Source organism: Dipteris shenzhenensis, chromosome 25 (genome assembly GCF_047967505.1).
Source record: "Dipteris shenzhenensis isolate YYH24624 ecotype China chromosome 25, Dip_SZ_1.0, whole genome shotgun sequence".
NCBI lineage: Eukaryota > Viridiplantae > Streptophyta > Polypodiopsida > Gleicheniales > Dipteridaceae > Dipteris > Dipteris shenzhenensis.
This window is the reverse complement of record NC_141620.1, coordinates 872,501-898,046: the sequence shown is the minus strand read 5'-3', so window position 1 is coordinate 898,046 and position 25,546 is coordinate 872,501. Positions and strand designations below refer to the sequence as shown.

Below are 25,546 nucleotides of genomic sequence, written 5' to 3'. Positions count from 1 at the left end.
TTTGCAAATCAATCACAATCCATGAATGCTACCATTTGATCTGAGCATTGAACTCAATTATTATGGCCAAAATCAATAATGTCTCAAAGTAGTGGAGTTTGCTACTTTGATAGTATCTACTTTGGGTGGTAGAGATTTTCTTTCATCGTGTCTATTTGAAAGTACACAGAGGCACTAATTTACTAAATCAATTGTGCACACAATTCTTTCTGTAGAACTCAGAAGCAAGCACCTCTCTCTCTCTCTCTCTCTCTCTCTCTCTCTCTCTCTCTCAATATTCATTCGATAAACTCTAGGTCTTCCCTTGTAAAGGCATCTTCAATAAAGGTGTCTTTGAGGAACCTCTTGTTTTTTACTTGGACAACCACCATCTCTCATTCTAAGATTTGCTAATTGTGTCGTCAAATTGAGATGTGTGACCAATATCTTGCCCTCAAAAAATGAACATCAGCATAGTCTACACCTCAAATATTGTATAAACTTCATCACTTGGATAGACGCCATATGCTTTAGACATGGTATAAAGATGTATATGGTTTTGGCATTCCAGCTCATCACATGCATCCTTCTCTGCTTATGTGGCATTTTGTGCTAGAGCATACACTTTCCCAACAACAAGTGCCCCTAACTTCCATCCCTACAAAAAAAATCTTTTATTTGGCATTTGCAAATGTAGGAGTTATTACATCCCTAACAAAAAATCTTTTATTTAGCATTTCCAAATGTAGGAGTTATTCCATCAAACCCTAGAGTCTTTGGTACATAAAATCCTTTCATCAATGTCACCTTGGTATTGACTCAAGCACTTGGATTACACGAGTATATCATTGTGCACATTGATAGTAAGTCTTCTAATGACCAAGTTGCTCAAAAGTGCCGATTGAGCAATGCAAAACAGAGAGCAAGATGTGTTCTCCAATTTGATTCAAAAAGTCATGAATTTGGAGTTATGTAAACAAAATGGAATAAGATTGCCATAAAAAACCAAGAAAGCCAGTAAAGATTACCGAATGAGAACCTCAACTCCAGCAGAATATTATGTACAGAAAACAGAACAGAATAGCAGTTCTCGAAAAGAAGGAGATAGCAAGAAGGATAGCAGTACTCAACACCACACTCGCAAAAGAGTATGTGAGGAAAAAAGAGTAAGATTGCCATAAGAAGCCTTATAGAACGAAGAAATTCAGTAAACATTATCGCAGCAAAACATTATGTACATGAAACAGAACAGAATATCAGGAATGTACTCAGTAGAGTAGAACAACTTACACGGTTTGAGAAAAGAAGGGCAGATGTGGGACTGTATCTAATCAAAAGAGACAGTTGCATCTGAACATAAAAGCAAGGTATGTACTTGTATATTTGTCTAATCTAAATGCAAGCTATTGGAATAGGTAGAGCTCAGGGCTCTGATGCCACAGTTCTTGTAGCCAGCAGTTGATGACTTGTTTATAGCTCGGCTCGAGAAGCTGAGTCTGCACTGTCATGCTGCCCACCCAACAACAGAAACGATTTTATTATCTCTACATACACTTTGATGCCTTTCAAGTACTCATCTTTGTTGAGAAACTGCAACCAACAGAGCATGAAACAATATCAGTGGCTTATCTCATAAGTTGAGAAAACAAACAAGTTTGGAAAACCCAGATGAAAAAGGCGATAGAAGAAGAAAGGGCAAGGGAATCTATTACCCCAGTAAAGCTAGAAAAATAACACTGCATTCTCAAGGTCATCTGAGAATATATTTCAGAAAAGAGCCATCAATTTTGATACACACATACAAACTAACTGTACGAATCTGATGAAAAAGGAGATGAACATGGAAAAAATAATATTTCTGGCCCTCCTGTGAATTAAGAAACCAATGCAACAATCTCAATAAGTCTGCGAAACGTATCTACAACTACAGAGAAAAGAAATCAAAAAGCATTAAAAAAGACCTAACTGCTTTGTTGATATCACCTTGTCCATACAAAGTCTGCAAGACTGCACAGGTGGATTAGGTTACATACATTACCACCCATCTTTTAAAGCAGTGAGGCCCTGACAGTGCAGATGTATTTGCATGTTTCTAGACTGCAAAATTGAAAGACAACACTAATTTGAAAGATGTATTTGCATACATAACCACCCATCTTTTAAAGCAGTAGGGAAGGGTATTCAAATGCAAGGAGTGCCCTGAAAGTCGAGATGTATTTGCATGTTTCTAGGCTGCAAATTTGAAATACAACAATACTAAAACGATGCTCTCCTGACATATCAGTTAATCAGAAGTCCATACAGAGCTCAGTGAACGGTATCAAGACTTCTTTATCAACACTGATATTTGAAAGGTAAACACGCAAAGGACTATATATATACCTTTGGAAGACTAGAATATATCAATTCGTACAAATTTAGATTTTTTGCTGTCTAAAGTCCAAAAATCTACACAGAAGATAAAAGAGAACGAAAGAGAAGAAAAAAGATTAACAAAAAAGATTTGAAAAACAAAAGGAAGACATACTTAGCGAGCAAAGCAACACTTATGTCATCATCAGTGCCCAAGCATAAGCAGCTATACTAGGTTTCTAAAGACCCACGGAGTCTGTTGGGCAAACCCAGTGCTTACTAAAATACATCAAATAAACAAAAGATTAAAAAAACGAAAAACAAAGAAGAAAGGAATTTCAAATTCTGCGGGTGCATTATTGGAGCAAAAGTATCTTCACATTCATGGAGTTATTGTATTGCCCATTGTTTAAAAATTCTGTTTAAAGACATTGGCAAATTGCCTTGGGTAAAAGATGTTATTGACAATGGAAGAGATATAGTCGCATTTATTACACGGCATCATTTTTCTCTCTCCTTGTTACCGCAACTTTGGAAGCAAGGAGCTCTTGAAGTCTGCGGAGACAAGGTTTGATTATCTGATGCTTTGAAGACTCATTCAAATGAGACCTACACTTAAGCACGTTGTGGCAAGCCCACGTGGGATGCATGGCCCACTTCTAGGCAAGCCCTTGGGATGTTGGCCTATGACTTGTGTATAGGCGGTGATGACTTTTGGGCTGATGCATCACACATCTATGCTTTGTTCAAGTCGATTGTGTTGTTGCTGGAAAAGGTTGATGGAGATAAGCCTTATATTAGCAAAGTATATGGGGGGATGAATCGCATAACAGAAAATATCAGAGTGTTAGAGAAAGATCCCCAAAGGTTGAGAGAGTTGGAGAACTTGGCCGTGAGCAAGTGGAACCAATACTAATCACTCATTCATGCGGCTGCGTTTGTGTTGGACCCAGAGTTTCAACACAATGGAAGTTGGTCCGTGGTTGGAACCTGACTCTTGAAAAGATGGTACCAACTCCAAATGCTCGGCGGAAAGTGAAGGACCAGCTCACCAGTTAACGCGATAAGGAGGGCATATTTGGATGACCAAATGCCCAGCATGACAAGTAATCTTAACTAGTTTTATTTCACTATTTAGCCACTAGTGATAATTTTCAGATTTTATGAGCTTTGCCATACAACTGAATTTTATGAGCTTTGAAATTTCAGGTATCAAGTTGGGTCTGTTACATGGTGGGAGGATTATGGAGCCGATTCCCAAGAGTTGCAATTGCTTGCCATTTGGATTCTTGGCCAAGGTTGTAGCTCCTCCTCTTGTGAGCGCATGTGGAGCAGCTTAGCCCAAACAAAGAAGAGGAACGGTCTCAAAGCACAAATAACGATCTTGTCTTTGTTAATGCAAACTCGCGTTTGCTTAACAAGATGAGACAAGAGTACACGCAAGACAAGTTTATTGGTTTTCATAAGCCTAGTGACAACCTTATTGATGATGAGGAGGAGGAGGACAGGGAGGCAGTACATGAGGAGGAGGAGGAGGAGGGAGAGGAGCTTGAGGATTGAGCTATATGGATTCTGGATTCTAGATTTTGATCATATCATCATTGATGTCGCGGATGGCCTTAAAGCCTATAGCCTAGTCTTTTTGGATTGCATATTTTCAAGTTTGGATATATATGAAGTTTGAAACTTTGAGCAATATATTCCATATTGCCATTTTGTAAGTTGTCAATCTTTGCTATTCAGCCTTTCTCATTGATTTCAGATTTGTCATTTATTCCTCACTGCTCTAATTTGATAGGTGTAAGTTCTATACTATGATCTATCTTCAAAGTTGTAATTTTGTAGATTGTGGTATGTGTTATGCAACATGTTTTCAATTACAGGTAGGCTGTAGGCTGTAGCATTCTAAATCTATGTGTACTCAGCTCAAAATACTTTTTTCTACCTCCCCCCCCTTGATGACATGGCATTTCCCCATTTCATCCCTCCTTTCCTTTTTTGTTTCCATTGCCCGTTTCCATAGAGAACAGTGGCCGACTTTGGGGCAGACTACAACCGACCCAAGTCTAGTCAACCGGCCCAAGTCATGTGAGCTAACCCAACCAAGTGAACCGACTAACCCGACCAATATTAAACTGACTAACTTGATCAAGGTTTGGCCAACCTTGGTGCCTTGATTAGCCGCTCCAATCTTGTTCGATGCCTTGGGAAACTGGCCCCAAATCCAGCTGGAATCAAACCCTAAACTAATCAAAAATCCTACTCTTGTATGGGCAGGCTCACCCAAGCCTTGCTATTTATGCATTGAATGTGCCAACGACTCGAACGGGAAGTATTCCCTGGGTGATGTGGAAATGCAACAACTACTCTCAGATTTCGGTGATATATTTGCTGATATATCATGTCAGTTACCTCTAAAGAGAGATCATGCCATAGTTTTGGGCCCTAGCAGTAAACCAAGACAAGGCTCTATACTGCCTCTCTAAAGTGGAACAGGAGGAAGCAGTAGGATAGGTACAGGGAGTTGCTTTAGGAGAAATTTTCTCACAGCTCTTCTTCCTTTGCCTCCCCAATGCTCCTATGAAAACAAAAGATGGCTCAGACAGCATGTGCATTGATTACAAATATCTCAACAAGACCACTATAGAAAACAGATTTCCAATTCCCAAGATTGATAATCTGTTGGATGAACTAAAGGGTGATCAGTTCTTCACACAGATAGATCTGAGATCGGGCTATCATCAGAGTGAAAGAGGGTGATGAGCACAAAACAGCCTTCCACACGGAAAGGGGTTGGTATGAGTTCAAAGTAATGCCATTCAGGTTGACTAATGCACCAGCCACCTTTCAGGTGCTCATGAACAAAATATTGCGGCCACTTTTCTTCTGATATGTGCTGGTTTTCTTGATGACATACTCATTTACAGCAACCGCAAACATGAGCACATTGAGCATGTCAAACAAGTGCTGGAATTTTTGAGATTGTGTCAACTCTATGCAAAAGCCAGCAAACATACTTTGATGGCATAAAAAGTGTATACTTGGGGCACATTGTGAGCAAAGATGGATTTGGGTGGATCCAACAAAAGTGAACTGCATGAGGGAATGGACACAGCCACTAAATCCCACCCAGTTGAGACATTTTTTGGATTTTGCCGCCTCATACCGACAACTTATACGGAAATTTGCCAAGAGGGTGGCTCCTCTTATGTATCTCTTGAAGAGGAATGCCTTTTGTGGTCAAAAGAAGCACAGCTCAGTATTGAAGACCTGAAACTTGCATTGACTCATGCCCTGGGTTGGTATGCCCTGATTTCTCACGACCATACATTGTGAAGGGGCAAATGGCAAGGAGGAGATGCCATTAGTCATGCATGTGTATGCATGCCCTTCCCCCACCTTCCATCTCTCTCCCCCCTCACTCTCCCAAAGGTGTTGGATGTTTTCAGTTGTTCTTGTGCAGTTTTTGAGCTGTTTGAGCTGTTTCAAGCCTGTTTTCAGTCGTTTTAAGCTGTTTTAACTCTGTTTTGACTGTTCCAAGGCTAGTACACACTTCTAGGAAGTCCCAAAAGTCATTTCTGAACTTTCTGAAAATTTTCGTACGAACTGTACAAAATCCGTATAGGCGTGTTCAGCTGCCTCCAACAAGTGCCCGGTGGACCAGTGCAAGCTGCAGGAGGAACTTTCCCTGCTGCTTTTGGCACCTCCTATTAGGACTCCTCAGGAACAGATCTCGAGGCAGTCATTTCGAAGCAAATCTTTGAACCATCTTTCCTCTACCGCTCTTTCTTGTTCACCCTCCGCTCTCTACCTTCATTTCTCTCTTCTCCTGATTGCTGGAAGACACCTGCACCCTGCGGAGAGCCTGGACAGAGGATAGGTGCGAGGAAGGAGCTCACCCCTCTGCCACAGACAGCGGGAGTTGGTTCTAGGTTTGGTTTTTCCTTGTTCTTTCTTGCTTTGCAGCTTTTTGCAGTGCATGAGTGTTGTGTGCAGTCCTTTCACGACTTCAACAGGTTCTAGGAAGCACCCAAAGGCAAGGGTGATCCTGTGGAAGGCCTAAGGATAGTGTGGATGCATGTGATAGCCTTGAGGCTGCCTTGAGCTCAATTTGCCAGCGGTTTGGATGCCTGAATGCCTCTAAGTTGTGTCAGATCAAAAGTGAATGCCTGAGAACGCCTTGCCAGTGGGAATTCTAGTGGTGCACTTGGATTAGATGCCTTGAAGACAAGTAGAGGATTTGCAGAGAGAAACAGTGCAGGGTTGAACCCTTGTTGTAAAGCATTTCCATTCAGAAGCATTAAATAAATACCATAAGGGGCGCCAAGGCATTTGGGGCCAGTCGGTGCAGTATGTACTATTTTCATTGAGCAAGGGCATTCTAGCCTCACCTTTGTTGTTGTTGAGGCTTGTTTCTAAGTTGTGCTAAGTGATTTAAGTGACTGAAGCTTGCATTGTGGCTATTTATGAAGGTTATGACTGAGTAGAAGAAGATCACTGCCCTTTTGTTTATCGAAGGTTGGTTTTAGTGGTTCCATTGCCCAGATCGTCACCATCTTCCTACAGAGGTGGCCTTGGTAGTGTTGGGTGAAGGACACCTTCAGTGCAATTGTTGCTATAGCCATCAATCTTAGCAAGCATGTCACACCGTGAGAGGTCATTGACCATATTAGAGCAAGAGGGGCAGGACGAAGACAAAGCATCAGAGAGCTTTGAAGAGGAGCACAGTACCAAGGGGGGTGATGACCAGCAGGACAGTGGGGCTCATCCAATCTCTCCTGAGCATGCCACGAAGGACTCACAAGATGAGGTAGACGAGGCAGAGGAGCTTGATCCCAATGCACTTTTTCAGCTACGAATGCAAAGTGTAGCGAGAGCCCTGTCGCAGTTGCAACATGCTGTCACGAAGATTATGCAAGCTCCTCCTCCTATGATTGCTTCCCCTAGAAGTGAAAAGTCATCTCAGAAGAAACATAAGTAGCATAAGAAGACCCCTAGGCATGTTTCTTTCGGTGGACAGCCGTCAAAGATGCCTTCGATCACCCCTGTAGCGGGTAATGCCAATAACTTCCATTCAGTCAATCAGAAACAGTAAGCCCTTCCTCAGCCCACGATGCATCCAAGATATTTCGGAGGGGGATCAGTTTTTCAGGAAATGGTGGCACCATCAGTTTTTCAGGAGATGGTGAGTGAGAGAGAGCAAGAGAGAGTGAGAGCTGGAAGCTTGGAAGCTGAAAGCTGAGTTGCAATAGAAGAGTGTGTTAGAGTACAACTCAATGAGAGAAAGATAAGGTTTTGTCCTAGTGACAAAACCTTAGTAGACACTAACCATAGTTAGTGAACTAACTACAGTTAGGGGAAAAAACCTCTTAAAGAGGGAAAAGTGCCCCTAACTAGCTTATTATATTACATTGGTCACTGCTAAATTATATCTATAATTCTAACACCCCCCTACAGTGCCAATGTCATGTACAAGGCTGATCAATCACCAAACGGATATAAGTTCAGGGCACTGCGAAATGCCTCAAACTTTTCACGTGGTAGTGCTTTGGTGAAAATATCTGCAACGTTGTCATGTGCGGACACAAAGATCATACTGATCTCTCCTGCATGCAACTTCTCTTTGACGTAGTGATAGTGAACCTCAATGTGCTTCGTGCGAGCATGAAACACTGGATTCCTTGCCACTGCAATGGCACTCTGACTATCAGTGAGAATTGGAGAAGGACCCTCCAAAGACAGATGAAGATCAGCAAATAGACGTCGCAGCCAAACACATTCAACTGTTGCTGTGAAAGCTGCCCTATACTCAGCTTCACATGATGAGGTAGCCACTGTAGATTGTTTCTTGCTCAGCCAGGAAATGCAAGATTTACCCAAAAAGAAACAATTGCCACTAGTGGACTGCCTAGTGTCATAATCACCAGCCCAATCTGAATCACTGTAGGCATGCATCTGCAAGTCACCCCCCCTGGGAAATAGCAAGCCAAAAGACTTTGTGCCCTGCAAATAACGGAAGATGCGCTTAACTGCCTGCCAATGTTTTGGGCTGTGCATGTACCTGCTCACCTGAGATACTACAAACTGAATATTAGGTCTAGTGTTGCAAAGATGTATGAGGCATCCAACAGCCTGACTGTAAAGTGTGGCATCAACTGATTCTCCTGCATCATGCATTGTGAGTTTCAGCCCCGGCTCCATGGGAGTGGCTATGGGCTTACACTCATGCATGTTAAATCTATCCAAGAGTTTCTGAATATACTTGGACTGAGACATACCAGTGCCACGTCTCTCATGAGAGAACTGGATCCCCAAATAAAAGTGAAGCAGCCCCAAATCTGACATGTCAAAGTTGGTCTGCAAATCAACTTTGAAATCTGCAATTTTGTCTTCATTGGACCCTGTGAGCAGTAAGTCATCGACATAAAGAAGGACGACTAAAATTTCCCCCCCATCCATCTTGATGTAGAGGGTGCTCTCAATAGGACTATTGTGCAGCCCCTTGCTGGTCAAAAAGGCATGGATCTTGGCATACCATGCACCAGGGGCCTGTTTCAGCCCATATAAAGCTTTGTTGAGCCTGCATACTTGAAGTGGATTTGCTGTAATTTCAAAGCCCGGAGGTTGTTTGACATACACCTCTTCCAGCAAGTCCCCATTTAAGAAGGCTGTTTTTATGTCCAACTGATGAACATTCCACTCAAAATGTGCAGCCATTGCAATAACTGATCGGATGGTGATCATCCGGGATGTAGGAGCGAATGTCTCCTCATAATCTATGCCCTTTTTCTGAGCATAGCCTTTAGCAACCAACCTTGCCTTATATTTGTCAATGGAGCCATCTGGCTTCCGTTTGACCTTGAAAACCCATCGTGTGCCAATGGCATGTTTACCCTGTGGCAAGTCCACAACATCCCAAGTCTGATTTTTTGCAATGGACTGCAACTCATCGTGCATGGCATTCATCCAATGCACATTATCCTTTGCTTCTTCGAATGTGGCAGGCTCCTCCTCATCAAGGGGAGTACCTGCATATGCTGATTCCACTGAATTAGCACCTTCCATGTGCCTTGCTGCACTGCGAGTCCTGCCAGATAACGGAGCATCAATTTTACTCTCCCTGAGAGTCTGTAACAGCCAGTTTGGGACTGTTTTTGCTGCATGTATGTCTGCAATTTCTTGCCGCACCACCTGTTCCACTGCTTGTGGAGGGAGCAAGACATCCTGTGGCGGAACTGAAGCATCTGGAGGTTGCTGTAAATTCTGATTTGCATCAGAAAAATCAGCAAGGGAACCCAAGGCAATGGGTAGCAACCCCTCAAAGACATCCTCTGCAGACGAAGGCATTTGAAATTCAGCCTGAGTGTGAGCTGAATTTTCAGAAAATATCACATCTCTACTTACTATGATCTTGCGTGTAGCAGGATTGTAGAGACGGTACCCCTTGCTAACCAACAAATATGCATTTGATGGCTTTATCTGACAACTTGTGCCTAAATTCAACTGGCACATGAGCATAAGCAAGGCATCCAAAGACTCGGAAGTGATCCACTGAAGGCTTCCTGTCATTCCAGACCTCATAAGGAGTTTTTGTTTTTAAAACCTTAGTGGGAGCCTGATCCAGAATGTAATTGGCGCACATTAAACCCTCTAGCCAGAATTTGTGAGGCATGTGTTTGCTTTTCAGCATAGATCTGTCCATCTCCATGAGGGTTCTATTTTTCCTCTCAGCTTTGCCATTTTGCTGAGGGGTCAGCCTGACTGTGAGCTGATGCACAATACCGTTGCCTTTGAGAAAAGCATCAAATTTTGCAGACAAGTATTCCCCACCTCTATCCGTGCGCAATGTCTGTATCTTGAGTCCGGTTTCATTTTCAACCATGGCTAAAAAGTGTTTAAACACCGTGAACACTTCAGATTTCTGTTTCAACCCATAAACCCAAGTAAAATTGGAGTAATCATCAATAAATGTAACGAAATAGAGATGACCACCCAACGATGGAGTCCTCATGGGACCACAGACATCACTGTGTATAAGCTGTTATTTGCGGACAACTTTAACTGAACCATCCTTCTTGAAGGGGAATCTATGCATCTTGCCTAAAATGCACCCTTCATAGGCATGTGGAGGAGGTATCTCAAGAGGTGGCAATGCATCAACCATGGAAAACTTCTGAAGTGTCATCAAGCTGTTGTAATGCATGTGGCCATATCTGGCATGCCATAATTCTGCATTCTGCATGGCAACTGTAGGGGTAGAAACTGCAAGAGCATGGGCTGCTCTTTTCTCAAAAATATCAAGCTGAAAAAGCCCACGCAGCAGAGTACCAGATAACCTTAAGGCATAGTCATCTTCCCTGTCTCGGACAGCACATTTGTCATCCTCAAAGATGACCTAAAATCCCCCTCTATTAAGAGTGGACACTGAAAGAAGATTTTTTGTTATGCCAGGCACATATAAGACATCTGAAAGTCTGAAAATTGAGCCATCAATGGCAGTGAGCTCAACATCTCCTGTGCCACGTACTGAATATGATGAGTTGTTGGCACAAGTGACTTTCTTACCAACGGGAGGTGGATGCAAGGAAGTAAAAAGACACTTCCTAGAAGTGATGTGCTTGGATGCACCGCTGTCAAAATACCAAGTGTTCAGTGTTTCATTAACACTGAAAGCGGATGCATCTATAGAAGAGTCATAACTGCAAGTCAAAAATGCATATGTATCATCACTGCAAGTGGCTGTACTATCCCGAGCATCTGGAACAGCCAACCTAGAATCTGAAATGCAAGATAAAAAGGCATAATCCTGTCCAACGAAGTTGGCTGCAGCATCCCCACTATCAGATGCATGAGGAGCTGAATCTGAAACAGCCATACCTGAGCTGTTTTTCTTTTCTTTTGCAAGCCTTTTCCTGCATTCTGCTATGTGATGACCTGGCTTTTTGCAGTAGTGACAAAAACCCTTCTTCTTGGGCTTGCATCATTTTTAGCCTTTTGTGAAGGCTGTCCTGACCCACTGGAAGGCTGATTTACTGATGTCTTTGCCTGTCCCTTTGTTTTTTATTTAAATTTTGAGAGCATGGCTTGTTCACCTGCACGTGAAGCCAAATTTTTCCTGGTCTGCTCTTCCTGAAGCAGAAGTCCTATCAACTCATGAAAAGTGAGAGGATTTGCAACCCCCCTCAATGATAAGTTTAGCGAGGTATGAAAGCTCAGATAAGACTCGGGAAGAGAATTCAGAGTGGTTGTAATCATCTCTCAATCAGGAATAATTTCATCTATGTTTAACAATTGCTCTCTGAGATTCTGTAGCTTTGTAAGGTGGACTTGACATGGAGTCACCCTCTTCCATATGTGTATTACTCAACTCTCTTTTCAAGAAAGATACCCTTGCATCATTCCGAGCTGCATACATGCTTTCCAAAATATCCCATGCTGCCCTGGAGGTCTTACACGACCGGATATGCGGAATGATAAATCTTTTCACTGAAAGTGAGATGCATGACAAAGCTAAGGCATCCTGTGAATCCCATCTCTTCTGCTCTGGAGTAGTGACTGTAGCTGCACCAACAACTTGTCTTGCAGCTGCACCCTGTGCACAACCTCTTCCACCTCCTTGCTGAGGAGGGGTAGCAGGTGCAATATCTGCTGGTCGGATCTCATCCCCATTGACATAATCCCATAAATTGCGAGAAATCAGAATATTACATACCATGAAACTCCAGAGGGAGTAGTTGGTACCATCCAACTTGTCTTCCTGTGAAAGACCACCGAACTGGAACTCATTCTAATTTTGATGGGCCATATCTGAGAAAAAGATTGAAGCAGATACAAAGCTGAATTCCCTTACTAGGAATGAAATGCACAACTCCCAAAAAAACACAGCCAAGCACGGGCTGTAAATGCAACTTAGATTTCTATACTTGCACTGTCAGAAATCTGTCCAAGCATCAAAAACTCTCCAGAATCTGCCAAAAGTGCTTCAAACACTCCAAGAAAGGCAGTATGAACTGAATACTCCAAAAAATGCTCTCCCAACACAAAAGCCCCAATTTGTGGCTTGTAATTGCAACCAGAAAGGGGCAAACTTACTAAAAGCCCCAAATCTGCAATTTCTAAACAAAAGCCCCAAATTTCAGACTAAATCTGCAGATCTATCTGCAAAAGCCCCAAATCTGTAATGTGTCTGTCAAAGCTCCAAGTGTATTTCCAAAAATACAACGAAACAATGGCTATCTGCAAACAAAGCCTGCCCAAAAAACTAACTGCTCGAGTATCTGCAGAAGTAAAACTCTGCACAGAATGCCTACAGCAGAAATGTACGAACAGTGTGCTAACAGTACGGAACTGTCAGTGTACGAAACTGTCAGGTATGGAATTCGTACGTTGTACGGAGTACGGACGGCGTACAGACAACGGAGTGCGGAGTACGGACGGCGTGCAGACGACATAGTACGGAGTACGGACGATGACACTGCCTGCAAACGTGGCGCAGATCTGTACGGAGTTGTTTGGCGCAGATCTGTACGACGCTCTAACAGCGAGGTACGGAGTACAGATAGCGAGGTACGGAGCACAACTGTACGGCGTTGTACATCGCAAATCTGTACGGCGTTCGGGTACCATACGGTGCTGAATGGCGAGCAGATTTGTACGGCGTGCGGATACAACATGTACGGTCTGTTGGTACGACAGGATTCCGTACAGTCGTACGGAGTGTACGGACAAGGTATAGCAGACTGCAGCTGGAGCTGAACGGAGAATGCGTAGGGAGCTAAATGCGAGAAGCAAAGAGCAAGGGGCTTAAGGAAGCAGGGAGCACGGAGCTCTTGAACCCGCTCTGATACCAAATGTGAGGAGATGGTGAGTGAGAGAGAGCAAGAGAGAGTGAGAGCTGGAAGCTTGGAAGCTGAAAGCTGAGTTGCAATAGAAGAGTGTGTTAGAGTACAACTCAATGAGAGAAAGATAAGGTTTTGTCCTAGTGACAAAACCTTAGTAGTCACTAACCATAGTTAGAGAACTAACTGCAGTTAGGGGGAAAAACCTCTTAAAGAGGGAAAAGTGCCCCTAACTAGCTTATTATATTACATTGGTCACTGCTGAATTATATCTATAATTCTAACACAAAGGGCAGCAAGACGGAATCCCCTAAGAAGTTCAGAAAGTTTTCGCAGCCCATGAAGGCAAAGTTTGTTGGAGGACAGAGGCGAGTACCGACCCGCATGTCTGGTGAGGAAAAGCAAATTCTCTATGATGCCAACAAGTGTTATATTTGCAAGGAGGAAGGCCACAAGGCTTTTGAATGCCGCTTTTGAATGCCCGCATAAGAAGCGGAAGTTCCCTCCTTCTAAGCAGGGTGAGCACAAGGAGGAAAAGAGGACTGATCAAAAGAATAAAAAGCCCAAGCCCACTGGTGGTCTTTTGCCAGACTTGATTGGGGCTGTTTAGAATACAGATGCTACAAAGTTATGCCGGCGGGCATGGGGCAAGATAAGAGACCAGACAGCTCTAATGTTTTTCGATCCGGGAGCCAAGGCCAATTTCATCTCTCCAGAGCTGGCTGGAAAGTTAGGAATAAGGGCAGAAGAGATGGGTCCTTTGTGTGATGCAGATATGGCTTGTCCGGGACTCAGCCAATCAGTTACTCCGGTGATAGGCAAGCTGCCGATGCATATTCAGAGCTACGTGGGCACATAAGAGTTCTATATTATGCTGTTGAATGGTTGTGATAATGGTTGTGATATGTTACTGGGGATACCTTGGCACTTTCGTGTTGGGGCTGTTTTGGATACAAAGAATAAAACAATCACAATCACTCACCGTGGCAAGACCCACGTTCTGGATGCTAAATTGAAGGGAGAATCCATCCCTCTTGTTCAGCTGCATTGATCTGAAGAGTGGTTATCACCAGATCAGAATTCAGCCAGAGGATGTTCACAAAACAGCATTTCGTACCACATTTGGTCTGTACGAGTTTCTTGTCATGCCATTTGGGTTAACTAATGCACTTGCCACCTTCAACAGAATGATGGACAAGATTTTTAGAGAGCACCGAACCTTTGTTGGCACTTTCTTCGATGATATCATCGTGTTCTCTCAGGATGAGACTGAACATAGGCAGCACCTGGCAATTGTTCTTGAGGAGCTACGGAAGCATAAGCTGCTTGTCAATGCCAAGAAAAGTGAATTCTTCATGCATGAGATCCATTTTCTCAAGCACATTGTTTCCAAGGATGGACCCTGCCAAGGTAGAGGCCATCAGGAATTGGCCACACCTGAAGAACATCCATGAAGTACGTAGCTTTCTCGGCTTGTGCTCGTACTACAAGAGGTTCATTCGGTATTTTGCAGAGATTGCATCTCCTTTACATGCCTTATAGAAGTAAGGGGTCACTTTTAGATGGGGTCCCAAAGAAATTGCAGCTTTTGACCTACTAAAGGAGCGACTCTGCTCAAATCCTGTGATTATTTTGCCAAATCTTCGCAAACCCTTCACTGTCCAAGCAGATGCATGTGGAAACAGCGTAGGAGGGGTACTTATGCAGGATGGAAGAGTCGTGGCATACGAGAGTAGAGTGCTCCAAGATGCTGAAATGAATTTTGGCATCTATGAGAAAGAGATGTTGGCTGTCATACATGCTCTTTCGACCTGGAAGCATTATCTTTTGGGTGCTGATTTTCATGTTCAAACCGATCATCAATCACTGCGGTACTTTCTCACTCAGAGAAAGTTGTCTAAGTAGCATATGAGGTGGGCAAATTTTCTTTCTATGTTTCATTTTCAGATTGTGCATGTGCATGGGAAGAAGAATGTTGTTGCAAATGCACTGTCATGCAAGCCAACTCCAGATGCAGTGTCTGTTAAGCCACAAGTTTCAGCAATGACCATTGCATATCATGATGAGCTTGATGCCATGAAGGATCAATATGCCAATGATGCGGATTTTTCACAGATTTATGATCAGTTGGTTGATGGACAGAGGCATGAGCACTATACTCTCAAAGACGGATTTCTGATGATGCATGGCAAATTGTGTCACGAAACAGTTGAGGCCCAAAGTGTTGACAGAGAGTCATGCTCCACCCTATGCAGGACACAAAGGCATTGATGCCACCATCAAAGCTGTGGAGCACTATTTCTTTTGGCCATCGTTGAGGAAAGATGTCGAGGCATATGTCAGGACATGCATCACCTGCCAAAAGGTGAAATATGACAGGCAGAAGCCGGCTGGATTGCTGCAGCTTCTACCTATTCTCGATCGACCTTGGCAGAGCATTGCCATGGATTTTATCTTTGATCTTCCTCGTATACCATCTGGACATGATGGGATATGGACCATTATTTGCAGATTCAGCAAGCAGGCCTACTTCATTCCCGTCAGAAAGAAAATTACAGCAGACCAAATGGCGAGACTCTTTATGTCTCATGCGTTTAAACATCACGGGATGCCTCAATCAATTGTCAGTGATAGAGACCCGCGGATGACAAGTCTTTTCTGGAGAGGTATCTTTGAGAATATGGGTACCACGCTGAATTTCTCATCCTCTTTCCATCCTAAATCTGATGGGCAGTCCGAAGAAGCCAATTCCACTACCCTTGATCTTCTCAAATGCTATGTTTCGGATCAGCAATCGAAATGGGAGCAATTTTTGCCACGAGTTCGCGTACAACAACACTGTACACTCATCCACGGGGAAAGCCCCCTTTGAAATTGTGGCAAGAGAACGAAAGGTACCTCCCATTCTGCACTCGAAAGAGAAGATTTTTGAAGCCGACAGATTTGTGGAAAGTTTGGATGTTGCTTACTAGAAGGTCAAAACAGCCCTCCAGAAAAGCCAAGAGAAGCACAAATGGGCAGCCGATAAGCATCGCCACGAGTTGCTCTTGAAAGAGGGTGATTGGGTACTGCTGCGTTTTCAAAAAGCACGACTCAGGAAGATGAAAGACAAGACGAAAGTGTACACAAAGCTGAAGATGCGGTATTATGGTCCTTTTCAGATTTTTGAACGCATTAATGATGTAGCTTACAGGCTGAAGCTACCTGCCACTTGGGACCATACACAATGCCTTTCATGTGAGTTTATTGAAGCCTTTCCACGGTGATGTGCCTGCTAACCTGCTGCATGAGGATCAGCCCGAGGTGGAAGAGTTGGATGAAATCTTGGTTCCGGAAATTTTAGCACATATGGAAAGAAAATTGAAAGGTAGATTTCCCGTCACTACCTGGTGAAGTTCAGGAATTATCCTGCACTCGATGCGAGGTGGATGGAGGAGGGTGACCTGGCAGACTCACCTCAGATTTTGCAGCTCTACCTCGACGCGTTTCAGCTTGCACCAACTATGGTACAGGCTCCTACAGGTTCAGCAGAACAGAGATCTGGAGCATTGCCTGGTGCTCAAAATCACTGCCCTTTTGTTTATCCAAGGCCGGTTTCAGAAAGGGTGAACAAATGGGAATAGAAATAGCTGAGGCATTTTTGCCATGGCATCAAGAGGTCGTGGGAAAGGGGCTTGCACTTGCTGAATTTTGCCACAACACCACTACGCATCTCTCTTGCAATGAGCCCATTTGAGGCAATCTATGGGTGCAAAGTGGGAATGCCTTCCTCAATTTAAGACATGGCTGTCAAAAATCAGCAAGCACAAGATGACTTGGGGAGCATGGAGTCTCTTCTACAATTGGCTGAAAAGAATATGCAAGATGTCCAAGCCAAGCAGAAGAAATATGCGGATGAGCATAGGAGATACTTGGTTTTCAAGGAAGAGGATTATGTGCATTTACGTCTCAACAAAAATCGTTATGCTTCACTGAAGGGTAATAGCAAGACTCATTAGTATTATGGCCTTACAGGAATGTAATGAAGCAGGGACAAGGGATTAACGTAGGAGTACTCTGGTGAGAGGTGGAGGGGACTATTTAAGTCCAAACCCACCACTCCTATATGCACTTTTGATGTGACCTCTGATCTTATCTCCTACTCTCCACATCCGTCTCTCTCTCTCTCTCTCTCTCCTTCTCTCCTACCCCATTCCTTCTCCTCTGATCTTATCTCCCACTCTCCACATTCCTTCTCTCTCAATCTCTCTCTCTCTCTCTCTCCTACCCCATTCCTTCTCCTCTCCCCCTAGGTCTCTCTCCCTTCTGCTAGTTCTATCCCTTTCTCTAAATCTGCCCCGTCCCTTTTCTACATACCAACACCTACAGCAAAAATATCGCAGGGGTCAAAGTACCAAAACCAACTCCGTGTGCTCTACCTACTGAGGAAGACGATGACTTCCTCTCTGCCACACGCCTTCCCTGAAGCCTCCTGCTCACCCTCACGTGCAACATCTGTGGCTCTTAAACTCTGAAGTAGACTCTGCCTCTGATGTGTGCTCCTGGAAGGCCAAACCCCTGGCAGACTGAAATGCCCACGTGATGCAGAATGAACAGATCACAAGATCTCTCTCTGTTCTTCACCCTCAGTGGTTATCTCCAGCTGAGAGAATAGATACATGAAGAGGTGCAAATGCTGGCTGACCTGGCCCCAGACCTGACAGACTGCCGCCTGCACTGTTGACCAGGTCCTTCCTCTGACCTTGTTAGCTGGCCTTTCCATACAGTCAGCCAAATTAAGCTGACAAGGATACCCATGTGGTATCTAATCTAAGAAGGATATAAGCCTGCTGCCTATGTGGCACCATTGCTGCCCACATGGCAGCTCCTCTCCATCCCCCTTCATCCCATCCTATGCTGTGTCATCCTCCCCGATGTCGTCCTCATTTGGGGCATTCACAAAGTGGGAAGGTGACCAATCTATTCCAACGTGGCATCTTTTAAAGAATATTCCAATGCGGCCCAACAATGGGTATAGACCATAGTATAAACAAGTGTTCACAGACATACATATCCACACACCCAAGCACACTTGAGCATCCATTTATATAGATGTCTTTGTACTGAGTTTCTCTCAGCACCCCAATATAACACTCTTAGACAAGGCTTCTGAATCCATTATGAAAAGCAACACGCAAATAAAAACGACACAAATGCATAGGGACAGGCATTTGCACTGTATCGCTTCTTATGGTGGCCCAAATTGTTGCATGGGTGAGAATAACAGTGGAGACTTCGTGTCCTTTAATTCCAATCCTTACGCGAAAACAAAAGGCAGAAAATCTTCTTTCTGCTTATGAAAGGAGAACAAAGGAAAGAGATCAAAATCAATGCCTAGATTCAACAGAGAGAATCCATGGACTGAACTAATCAAGTAATGCCCTCATTGAAACGTACAAAAAACTACTTTTTCAATACCTCATTGTGATCATGGAGTAGAATAGGTGTGTTTGCCATGGGAGAAAACCCAAATGCGGGAAGGCCTCGTTCTCTAACATAGCGGGAATCAGTTGCAGCAGGAAAGATCTCTGGCTTCCCAAGTTTGCCTCCAGCCTGAGATACAGCCTTTTTAAGTACTATCCACCATGGATTTGAATCCTCTGTGATCGTCAGGAACGGCAGACCTTGGCTGTTTCTTACAGGTTCTTTCTGTTTGAACTGCACAAGTCCAGAATAACGTCTCTTTATTACAGGTCGTTCTGTTCATTACCAACAGTAGGATGAGAATCCGTGGATGCATAATCTACCTCTCCATATTGGTCATATAAGTAATAAAAAACTTATAAGTGCACGGGTCATGTCGTATTCTACTGAGACAATGCAAACTAGCGTTCCACCAAACTGTATATAAGAGTAGAAACTGGCAAAGAAATACTTCGTAGGTCATATTTCTTGACGCCGGTGCCCACTCCTTGGCTAAGCGCTCTTCCAGATCTTGTGGGTCAGCAAAAGGGGTCACTCGCATGTCGAATCCTGCCTCGGCCTCGGAAGGTTGTAAATTCATCACAAACCCCTGCATCAATCACAACCGAGGTGTCGGCAAGGAGGAACATCCAGTGTAGAATACAAGCAAAGGTGTTTCGTTCCATCCGCTGAGAAGGAACGGACCTGTCGAAGCACTGGGAACTCAACGTGTCACTCTCGTGTTTTGTGGTTCTCAATTAAAGCCTCGGATATGAAAGAAAGGAGCTTCCGGACGACGGTACTCACAGTTGGGGTCGGAGTTCCAGCCTTGAGGTAGACGGGGTTGACAGAGACAACTTCTCCCTCTGCAGCAAGCCCGGCCTTGACCAGATCAAATTGGGCTTGCCTGTATCGAGATATAGATTCTAAGCTTTTCATCAGATTTTCAAGCGCACTGTTATCGTATAGTTTAGAGCCGTGGCCAGGAGAGCCCGTGGCCTTAATGAAGAACCACCAGGGGGACCTCTCCCCGTAGAAAACTCGATAGTGAGGAGCCGGCGAAGCGAGCCCTTCATCGAGCACAACCCCCACGTTGAGCTGGGCGAACTCCGAGGAGTCCACAAATTTTGCCATGCCATCCTTTCCCCCAATCTCTTCGTCAGGAACGAAGGAGACATGGAGCGTTCGGAGCGGCCGGAACCCTGCCTTCTTCAGCACACGAATTGCCTCCAGATACTGCATGCCCACGCACTTCATATCCTGCGAGCCTCGCGCGTAGATGTCCCCGTTGTGGTCGAGGTGCGCGGAGAAAGGATCGTGGATCCATTTGTGATGTTCAGCAGGAACGACGTCGGTGTGAGAGTTGAGAAGAACAGAGGGAAGGGAGGGATCGGAACCGGTCCAGGAGAGGAGGAGGAGGGGCTTGTCGGGGGCAAAGTGGAGGGTGCGAGTGTGGAGGCCGATAGAGTGAGCTTGAGAGAGGAGGAAGCGAGAGACAGGCAGGTAATCGGGGTCGGGGTGGACGGTGGCGATGCGCAGATACTCTCGGAAACGCTCCACCCTCTTCTCCTCCTCCTCCTCCTCGTCTTGTTGGTGAGCTTGGACGCCCTCCAGCAGCAGCAGCAGCAGCAGCAACACCACGCACGCGAATCGCCATAGCCAGATGGAGATGATGTTCATGGTTGCAGTGCTGTTGCAGTTGCAGAAATTGTAATTGTCATATTTTGTGATTAGGCTCCGTCTCGGTACAATCTTAAAATTTCAATAAACAAGTGAGTACAAGTACTGGTGACCACTGCCTTCAATTGGTTCCGTCAAAGGAAAACAATTGTCAGATCAATGAATGATTAATTTGCAACATCTATAGGAAATTTCCAATGATTTGAAAACTGAGAGAGAGAGAGAGGGAGAAAGAACTAAAATAGTAGGGACCAAGTGGTAAAAAATGGTGTGGGACACTTTTTTAAGAAAAGTGAAACGATATGGAAGACACTGCTAACAAAAATTCAAGTTTGATGTAACCCCATCTTACTCAACAAATGCAATTCAATTTATTAAGGGAGCCCTATTCTCTTTGCTCTATACTCAACAAACACAATTCAACTTATTAGGGAGCTCTATGTGGATCTATTGGATCTTCTTGTATATGGCTTTGGAGGCTTTAAGAATTTCATTTGTATCATTGTGCGCTTTTGGACATCATTGTGATGAGGACTCTCTCTCTCTCTCTCTCTCTCTATCTATATATATATTCTCATTTCTCTCTCATAGCATACATACACATGAGCATGTGTGCACATATGTGATACACAAATGTATATATATGTGTCTACACACACACACACACACATATATATATGCATATAGCAAGTGCCCCAGTTCCTAGAACACACACATATATATATGTATAGCTAGAGAGAGAGAGAGAGAGAGAGAAGCTCCTTTTGGAACATGCATTAATTGGCGCTAATCAATTCACCTTGCATACTTGGATTGGCTTTTAAAATTTTAGCTAAGTCTTAACCCATGGCTTTGAGACCTTCCATTTACTCCTTCCTCCCAAAGGTGAACTTCGATCTCCTCTATTCCATTGACCTTCTATCTCCTCCTTCCTCCCAAAGCTGCCTCTTGTCTTTCCACCTCCTCCCCTCTCATCCAAAAGCTCTTTCGCAAGGCTCTTCTCCTCCAAGTTGCCACGTGTCCTCTCTTCTTTTTCCTAGTGTCCATGGTTAATAGGTTAAAGATTGAAAGTATGAGCTTCATGAGATGGCTGATATGAATGAGAAGATATCGAAATCTTCTTCCTTTCTCTTGTGTTGGCGATGACGTTCATGTCTACGTAGCTTCATGGAAAGAGCCCTGTTTCGCGTTGGAATAGTGAAAATGACCTTGGATTTCAGTGCATATTTCTCATAATCTAAGGATTAGCATGTTTTCCCAATCCATTCAGCACTGCCATCATCGATTTTTCCATCGCAGCGTTTGTTTATCAAGTTCAATGAAGGTGTCATCACCAGCGCATGTTTTGCGAGGTCAGTTAAGGACAAAGGGGGCGGTGCTTAACGAAATCATATGCAAGGTCTCCAACAATGTCATCTTCGCATGAATTCGTAATGAAGGAAGAATTGTGTTTTCAATATAGGAGTCCTACAACGAATATTTGCTTAGATTTGATGTGGTTGTACTCCATCTTTTTCATCGGCTATTGGATTCCCGTGCTCTATCAAACTGCGATTTGTGAGGCTTTGGTATCACACGTCTTCTTACTCCGTTTCCTTGCTTTAGTTTTCCAATATGGTAGACAGCTGAAGGCTCTGGCGACTTCATGGAGACGGATAGTGGTGCATTTGTGAAGGGTTGTTCTTTCACTTTGTCTTCCTCTTACACGTTTTCGTCCTTCTTTATTTCATCATGCACTTACGTTTCTTTGTAAATCATTTCATATGCAAGACTTGCCAAAGTTTGTCCTCATGTATTGCAATCTCCCATCACTCCGACTTCTGAGAAACATGCAGGCAATTATTTGAAGGAGGCTCATGCAACAACTGAAGGTACTTATCGTAAATTGTGTAATTCGATAATCGATTTTGCCGCATCCGCCAAAGGTGCCACCACTCCCATTGTGACCCGCACTTTCTTCTTTCCTCTCTACACTATAAGAACGGAATACAGATAATGCAATAGAGATAGAACACCGAAGATCACTGTATTCCGGAGCAAGAGCTCATACAATAACTGTGTACATAACATCGGAATGCTAGTAATAGCATGCATTCAGAATCGTCTGATGGTTAGGGAAGCGACCATTAAAGACTCAACCACTTGGAGATTTGAACCACCAACCCTTGTGGCTAACCTACCCTCACACACCCCTCAGAGTCACTGCTGCTAACCCGTATGGTTATGCAATAATAGTATTGGAGCTAATAATTCACGCATGTAATTGAATTACTTATCCAAAATTAACGAGCATGATCAGAGGAAGAATTGCGACACGATATGCAAGCCAAAAAAGATCTATTTATCTCAATAGACAGATTAGAGATGAATCACCTCACCTCACCTCTACTGAGTTTTTTGGCATACAAAGACAAAGAGATCACGAGGATTAACTCTACTATGGACCCTAATGAGCAATTGCTCAAACACTCTACTTGGAGAGCTTAATAGCTCGGACAAAGAGAAGGCTGAAGAGCTATATCATGTCGTTATGTAGACGAAGGGAAAGCTGCCTCTTGCTGTCACCAGAATCCTCCACACTGCCATCATTGAGTCACCTACATAAATTGGCAAATCACCACCTTTTCACCCTGCCCTATTCTCCATGCAAGAGCCACGTTGTCTCCATGCGTGGCTTCTAGATTTTGATTGGTCCTTCTTACGATTCCATGCTCTTCTGGACTTCCACGTAACACAAGAGTCTCAATTAATCACCCGAATTCTCTTCTACCCCTCCTTGCCTAATGTTCCCACCATGAAGCTTCTCCAACAAGAGAGAGAGAGAGAGAGAAAGAGAGAGAGAGAGAGAGAGAGAGAGAGACAGAGAGAGAGAGAGAGAGAGGGGGGGGGTATATATATATATATATATATATATATATAAAGGCTTTTTAAAGAAGAAGGGGCATCCTAAAGGGGGAGGGTGAAGAAGTACCATTTACAATATTAGGGTTAGCAATAGGAATGCTATACCACACAATAGCTTAGTGGTAGCTTTTGAGAAAGATAAGATTGTGGGTTAGAATCCCTTCTTCAAAAGGTTACTATGCCCATAATATAATGTGCACCCTCTTAGACTTAGATTAAGCTATGTTTAAAATAAATTAAGCTTAAATTAACCTATGAACATAAATTAATTATGGCAAGCAGCCTAGGGAGATGTTTGGGTTTTCTCACGCGCCCTTGAGCCACGTGTCATGAACCTAAGCCCTTGATTTGGTTTCATCTTATGCCCTTGATTTCGTTTGATGTAAAAGCTAAGCTTTTGACTAAATCACTAAAAGCATATAGGTGCTTTTTACAATAACAAGACTATACAAACATTTCAAACCTATTCGATTTGAAGAGATGGTCTAGTTGATTTGCAAAATTGGGCTTATTGGCATGTGAAGCTTTGGAGAGCCTCTCGATGACCTTATGCTCTACTCTCACAAGCCTAAAAGCTCAACTTACTACAGTGATCAAACTCCCATTTTCCTGAGGTTGGAGAGGCACATAACGTTGGCTAAGTGGAGAGTGAGAATGTTACGCACTCTACTTCGGACTTCCTCTAATGATAGTTGTCTTTTTGTGCTATCCAAAGTCTACTGAATGATCTGAGAATGCTGGAATCATCCCGCTCAAGGACACACGCAAATCCTCTCAAGGTCACATTAGCAAGTTTTTTTGGATATTGTCTCTTGGCGTTTGACTACGATTACAACTATTGACATTTAGGTAATATGCCAGTTTCTTATCCATTCGCGAGACTTACCCTCGACACAAATATTCTCTATGTTATCTTGGCACCCAAGGAAGGGCCCATTCCCGCTTATTATAACTCTTTGGGGAAGAAAGCGCGCTGCCTCCCCGCCCACACTATGTGTGGTTATAATAATTATATATTATATATTATAATATAAATACTTTCAATTACTGGTCCATTCAAAATTTCTTATTTTTAATATGAATTCTTACAACATTCCTCTTGTTTAATGCATGTTATCATGTGAGGGAGCAAGGAAATCCAAGATGGATGCAAGATTGAAGCATGACTACACCTTTATTTATATGGTTGTAGCCCATGTGACAATATTGTAAAAACTGCAACGAGGATCAGTTATTGTATCGCCTTATTCATGCATTTGTTGGACTTCAGCTTCCAAAATATGGACATCACAAAATCAATAATAAATCACCACCCCTGACATTTGCAGGGAGGATCGGGTCATAATAGACCCCATGTCATGTCTCATGTCTATTGTTTTACTCGTTCTCTTTTTTCCTTAAACAATTGATAAAATAGAAGGATTTAGCTTCAATTTCGAGTTAGTAGTTACTTGCTCCACGATGGAAAGACTACCTGTCACAAATCTAGTTAGCCTACTAGGCCAAAACAAATAGGAATATAAAATCTAATAAATTCATAGAGAGAGAGAGAGAAACAAAGTGAAATTCCTCAAAGTTTGAGATTTATAAATGAAACCTTGAATTTTATTAAAAGAATCTATGATGGCAATTTGAGACACAGCGAATCGGGTCTCAGCCTGTGGTAGCTATGACGGGTTAGGCACACACCATGCACCAAACACAAAATAGGACAATTACAATTTTTGCAAATTTATATTTTTTGCTTTGCAAAATTTGATTGAATTCTATGGCAGGCCAACAAAAATGAGCCGCAATAGCACAAGAGCAACTATAACTACACTAGAACCATGAACAACATCTCCATCTAGCTATGGCGATTCGCGTGCATGACGTTGTTGTTGCTGCTGCTGGAGGGCGTCCAAGCTCACCAACAAGATAAGGAGGAAGGCTCATTTCTTACTCATATGAGGAGGAGGAAGAGGAGGAGAGAGAGAGAGAGAGAGAGGTGGACAGTGGCAATGCGTAGATACTCTCGAAAACACTCTACCACCACCCTCTCTTCCTCCTCCTCCTCCTCCTCCTCCATTTAATGCTTTTTTCCATGTACGAGCAAGAAGAAGCTGTCGTACCCACTATGACAAAAGGCAAGAAATAACCAACATATACTAGTAGATGAACACTTTGCTTCATGAAAGATAATGAGCAAAATTAGAATTCTCAAAGAAGTTGGTGCAGCTCAAAAGAGATTCCTCATTGCAAGGGTCTCTTGTAAATTAAATAGAAGTTCTATTCATAATATAGAGAGGTCTGAAGGATACGTTGTATGTCTTCCAAGGCAGATTGGAAGTAGATTTTCAACACAATAGGCA

At 43.3% G+C, this 25,546-nt stretch overlaps 1 protein-coding gene across 1 annotated transcript; it reads right to left on the bottom strand.

Annotated features, from left to right (window-relative positions):
• Positions 1-1,438: 1,438 nt before the first annotated feature.
• Positions 1,439-20,308, bottom strand: LOC147885285 (uncharacterized). Its single transcript, XM_087396784.1, has 4 exons — positions 19,419-20,308; positions 19,084-19,221; positions 18,627-18,866; positions 1,439-1,569 (listed from the first exon to the last, which is right to left on the bottom strand). Exons 1-4 carry the CDS (start codon positions 20,289-20,291, stop codon positions 1,450-1,452), a joined length of 1,371 nt encoding a protein of 456 aa, XP_087252910.1. The 5' UTR covers positions 20,292-20,308; the 3' UTR covers positions 1,439-1,449.
• Positions 20,309-25,546: the final 5,238 nt, after the last annotated feature.

Coding starts and splice junctions, on each gene's coding strand:
- LOC147885285 (XM_087396784.1), bottom strand. CDS start 20,291: ATGAACATCATCTCCATCTGGCTATGGCGATTCGCGTGCGTGGTGTTG. Junction 19,222..19,418: donor CTGGAACTCCGACCCCAACT/GTGAGTACCGTC, acceptor TGATTGATGCAG/GGGTTTGTGATGAATTTACA. Junction 18,867..19,083: donor CAAGAAATATGACCTACGAA/GTATTTCTTTGC, acceptor GGACTTGTGCAG/TTCAAACAGAAAGAACCTGT.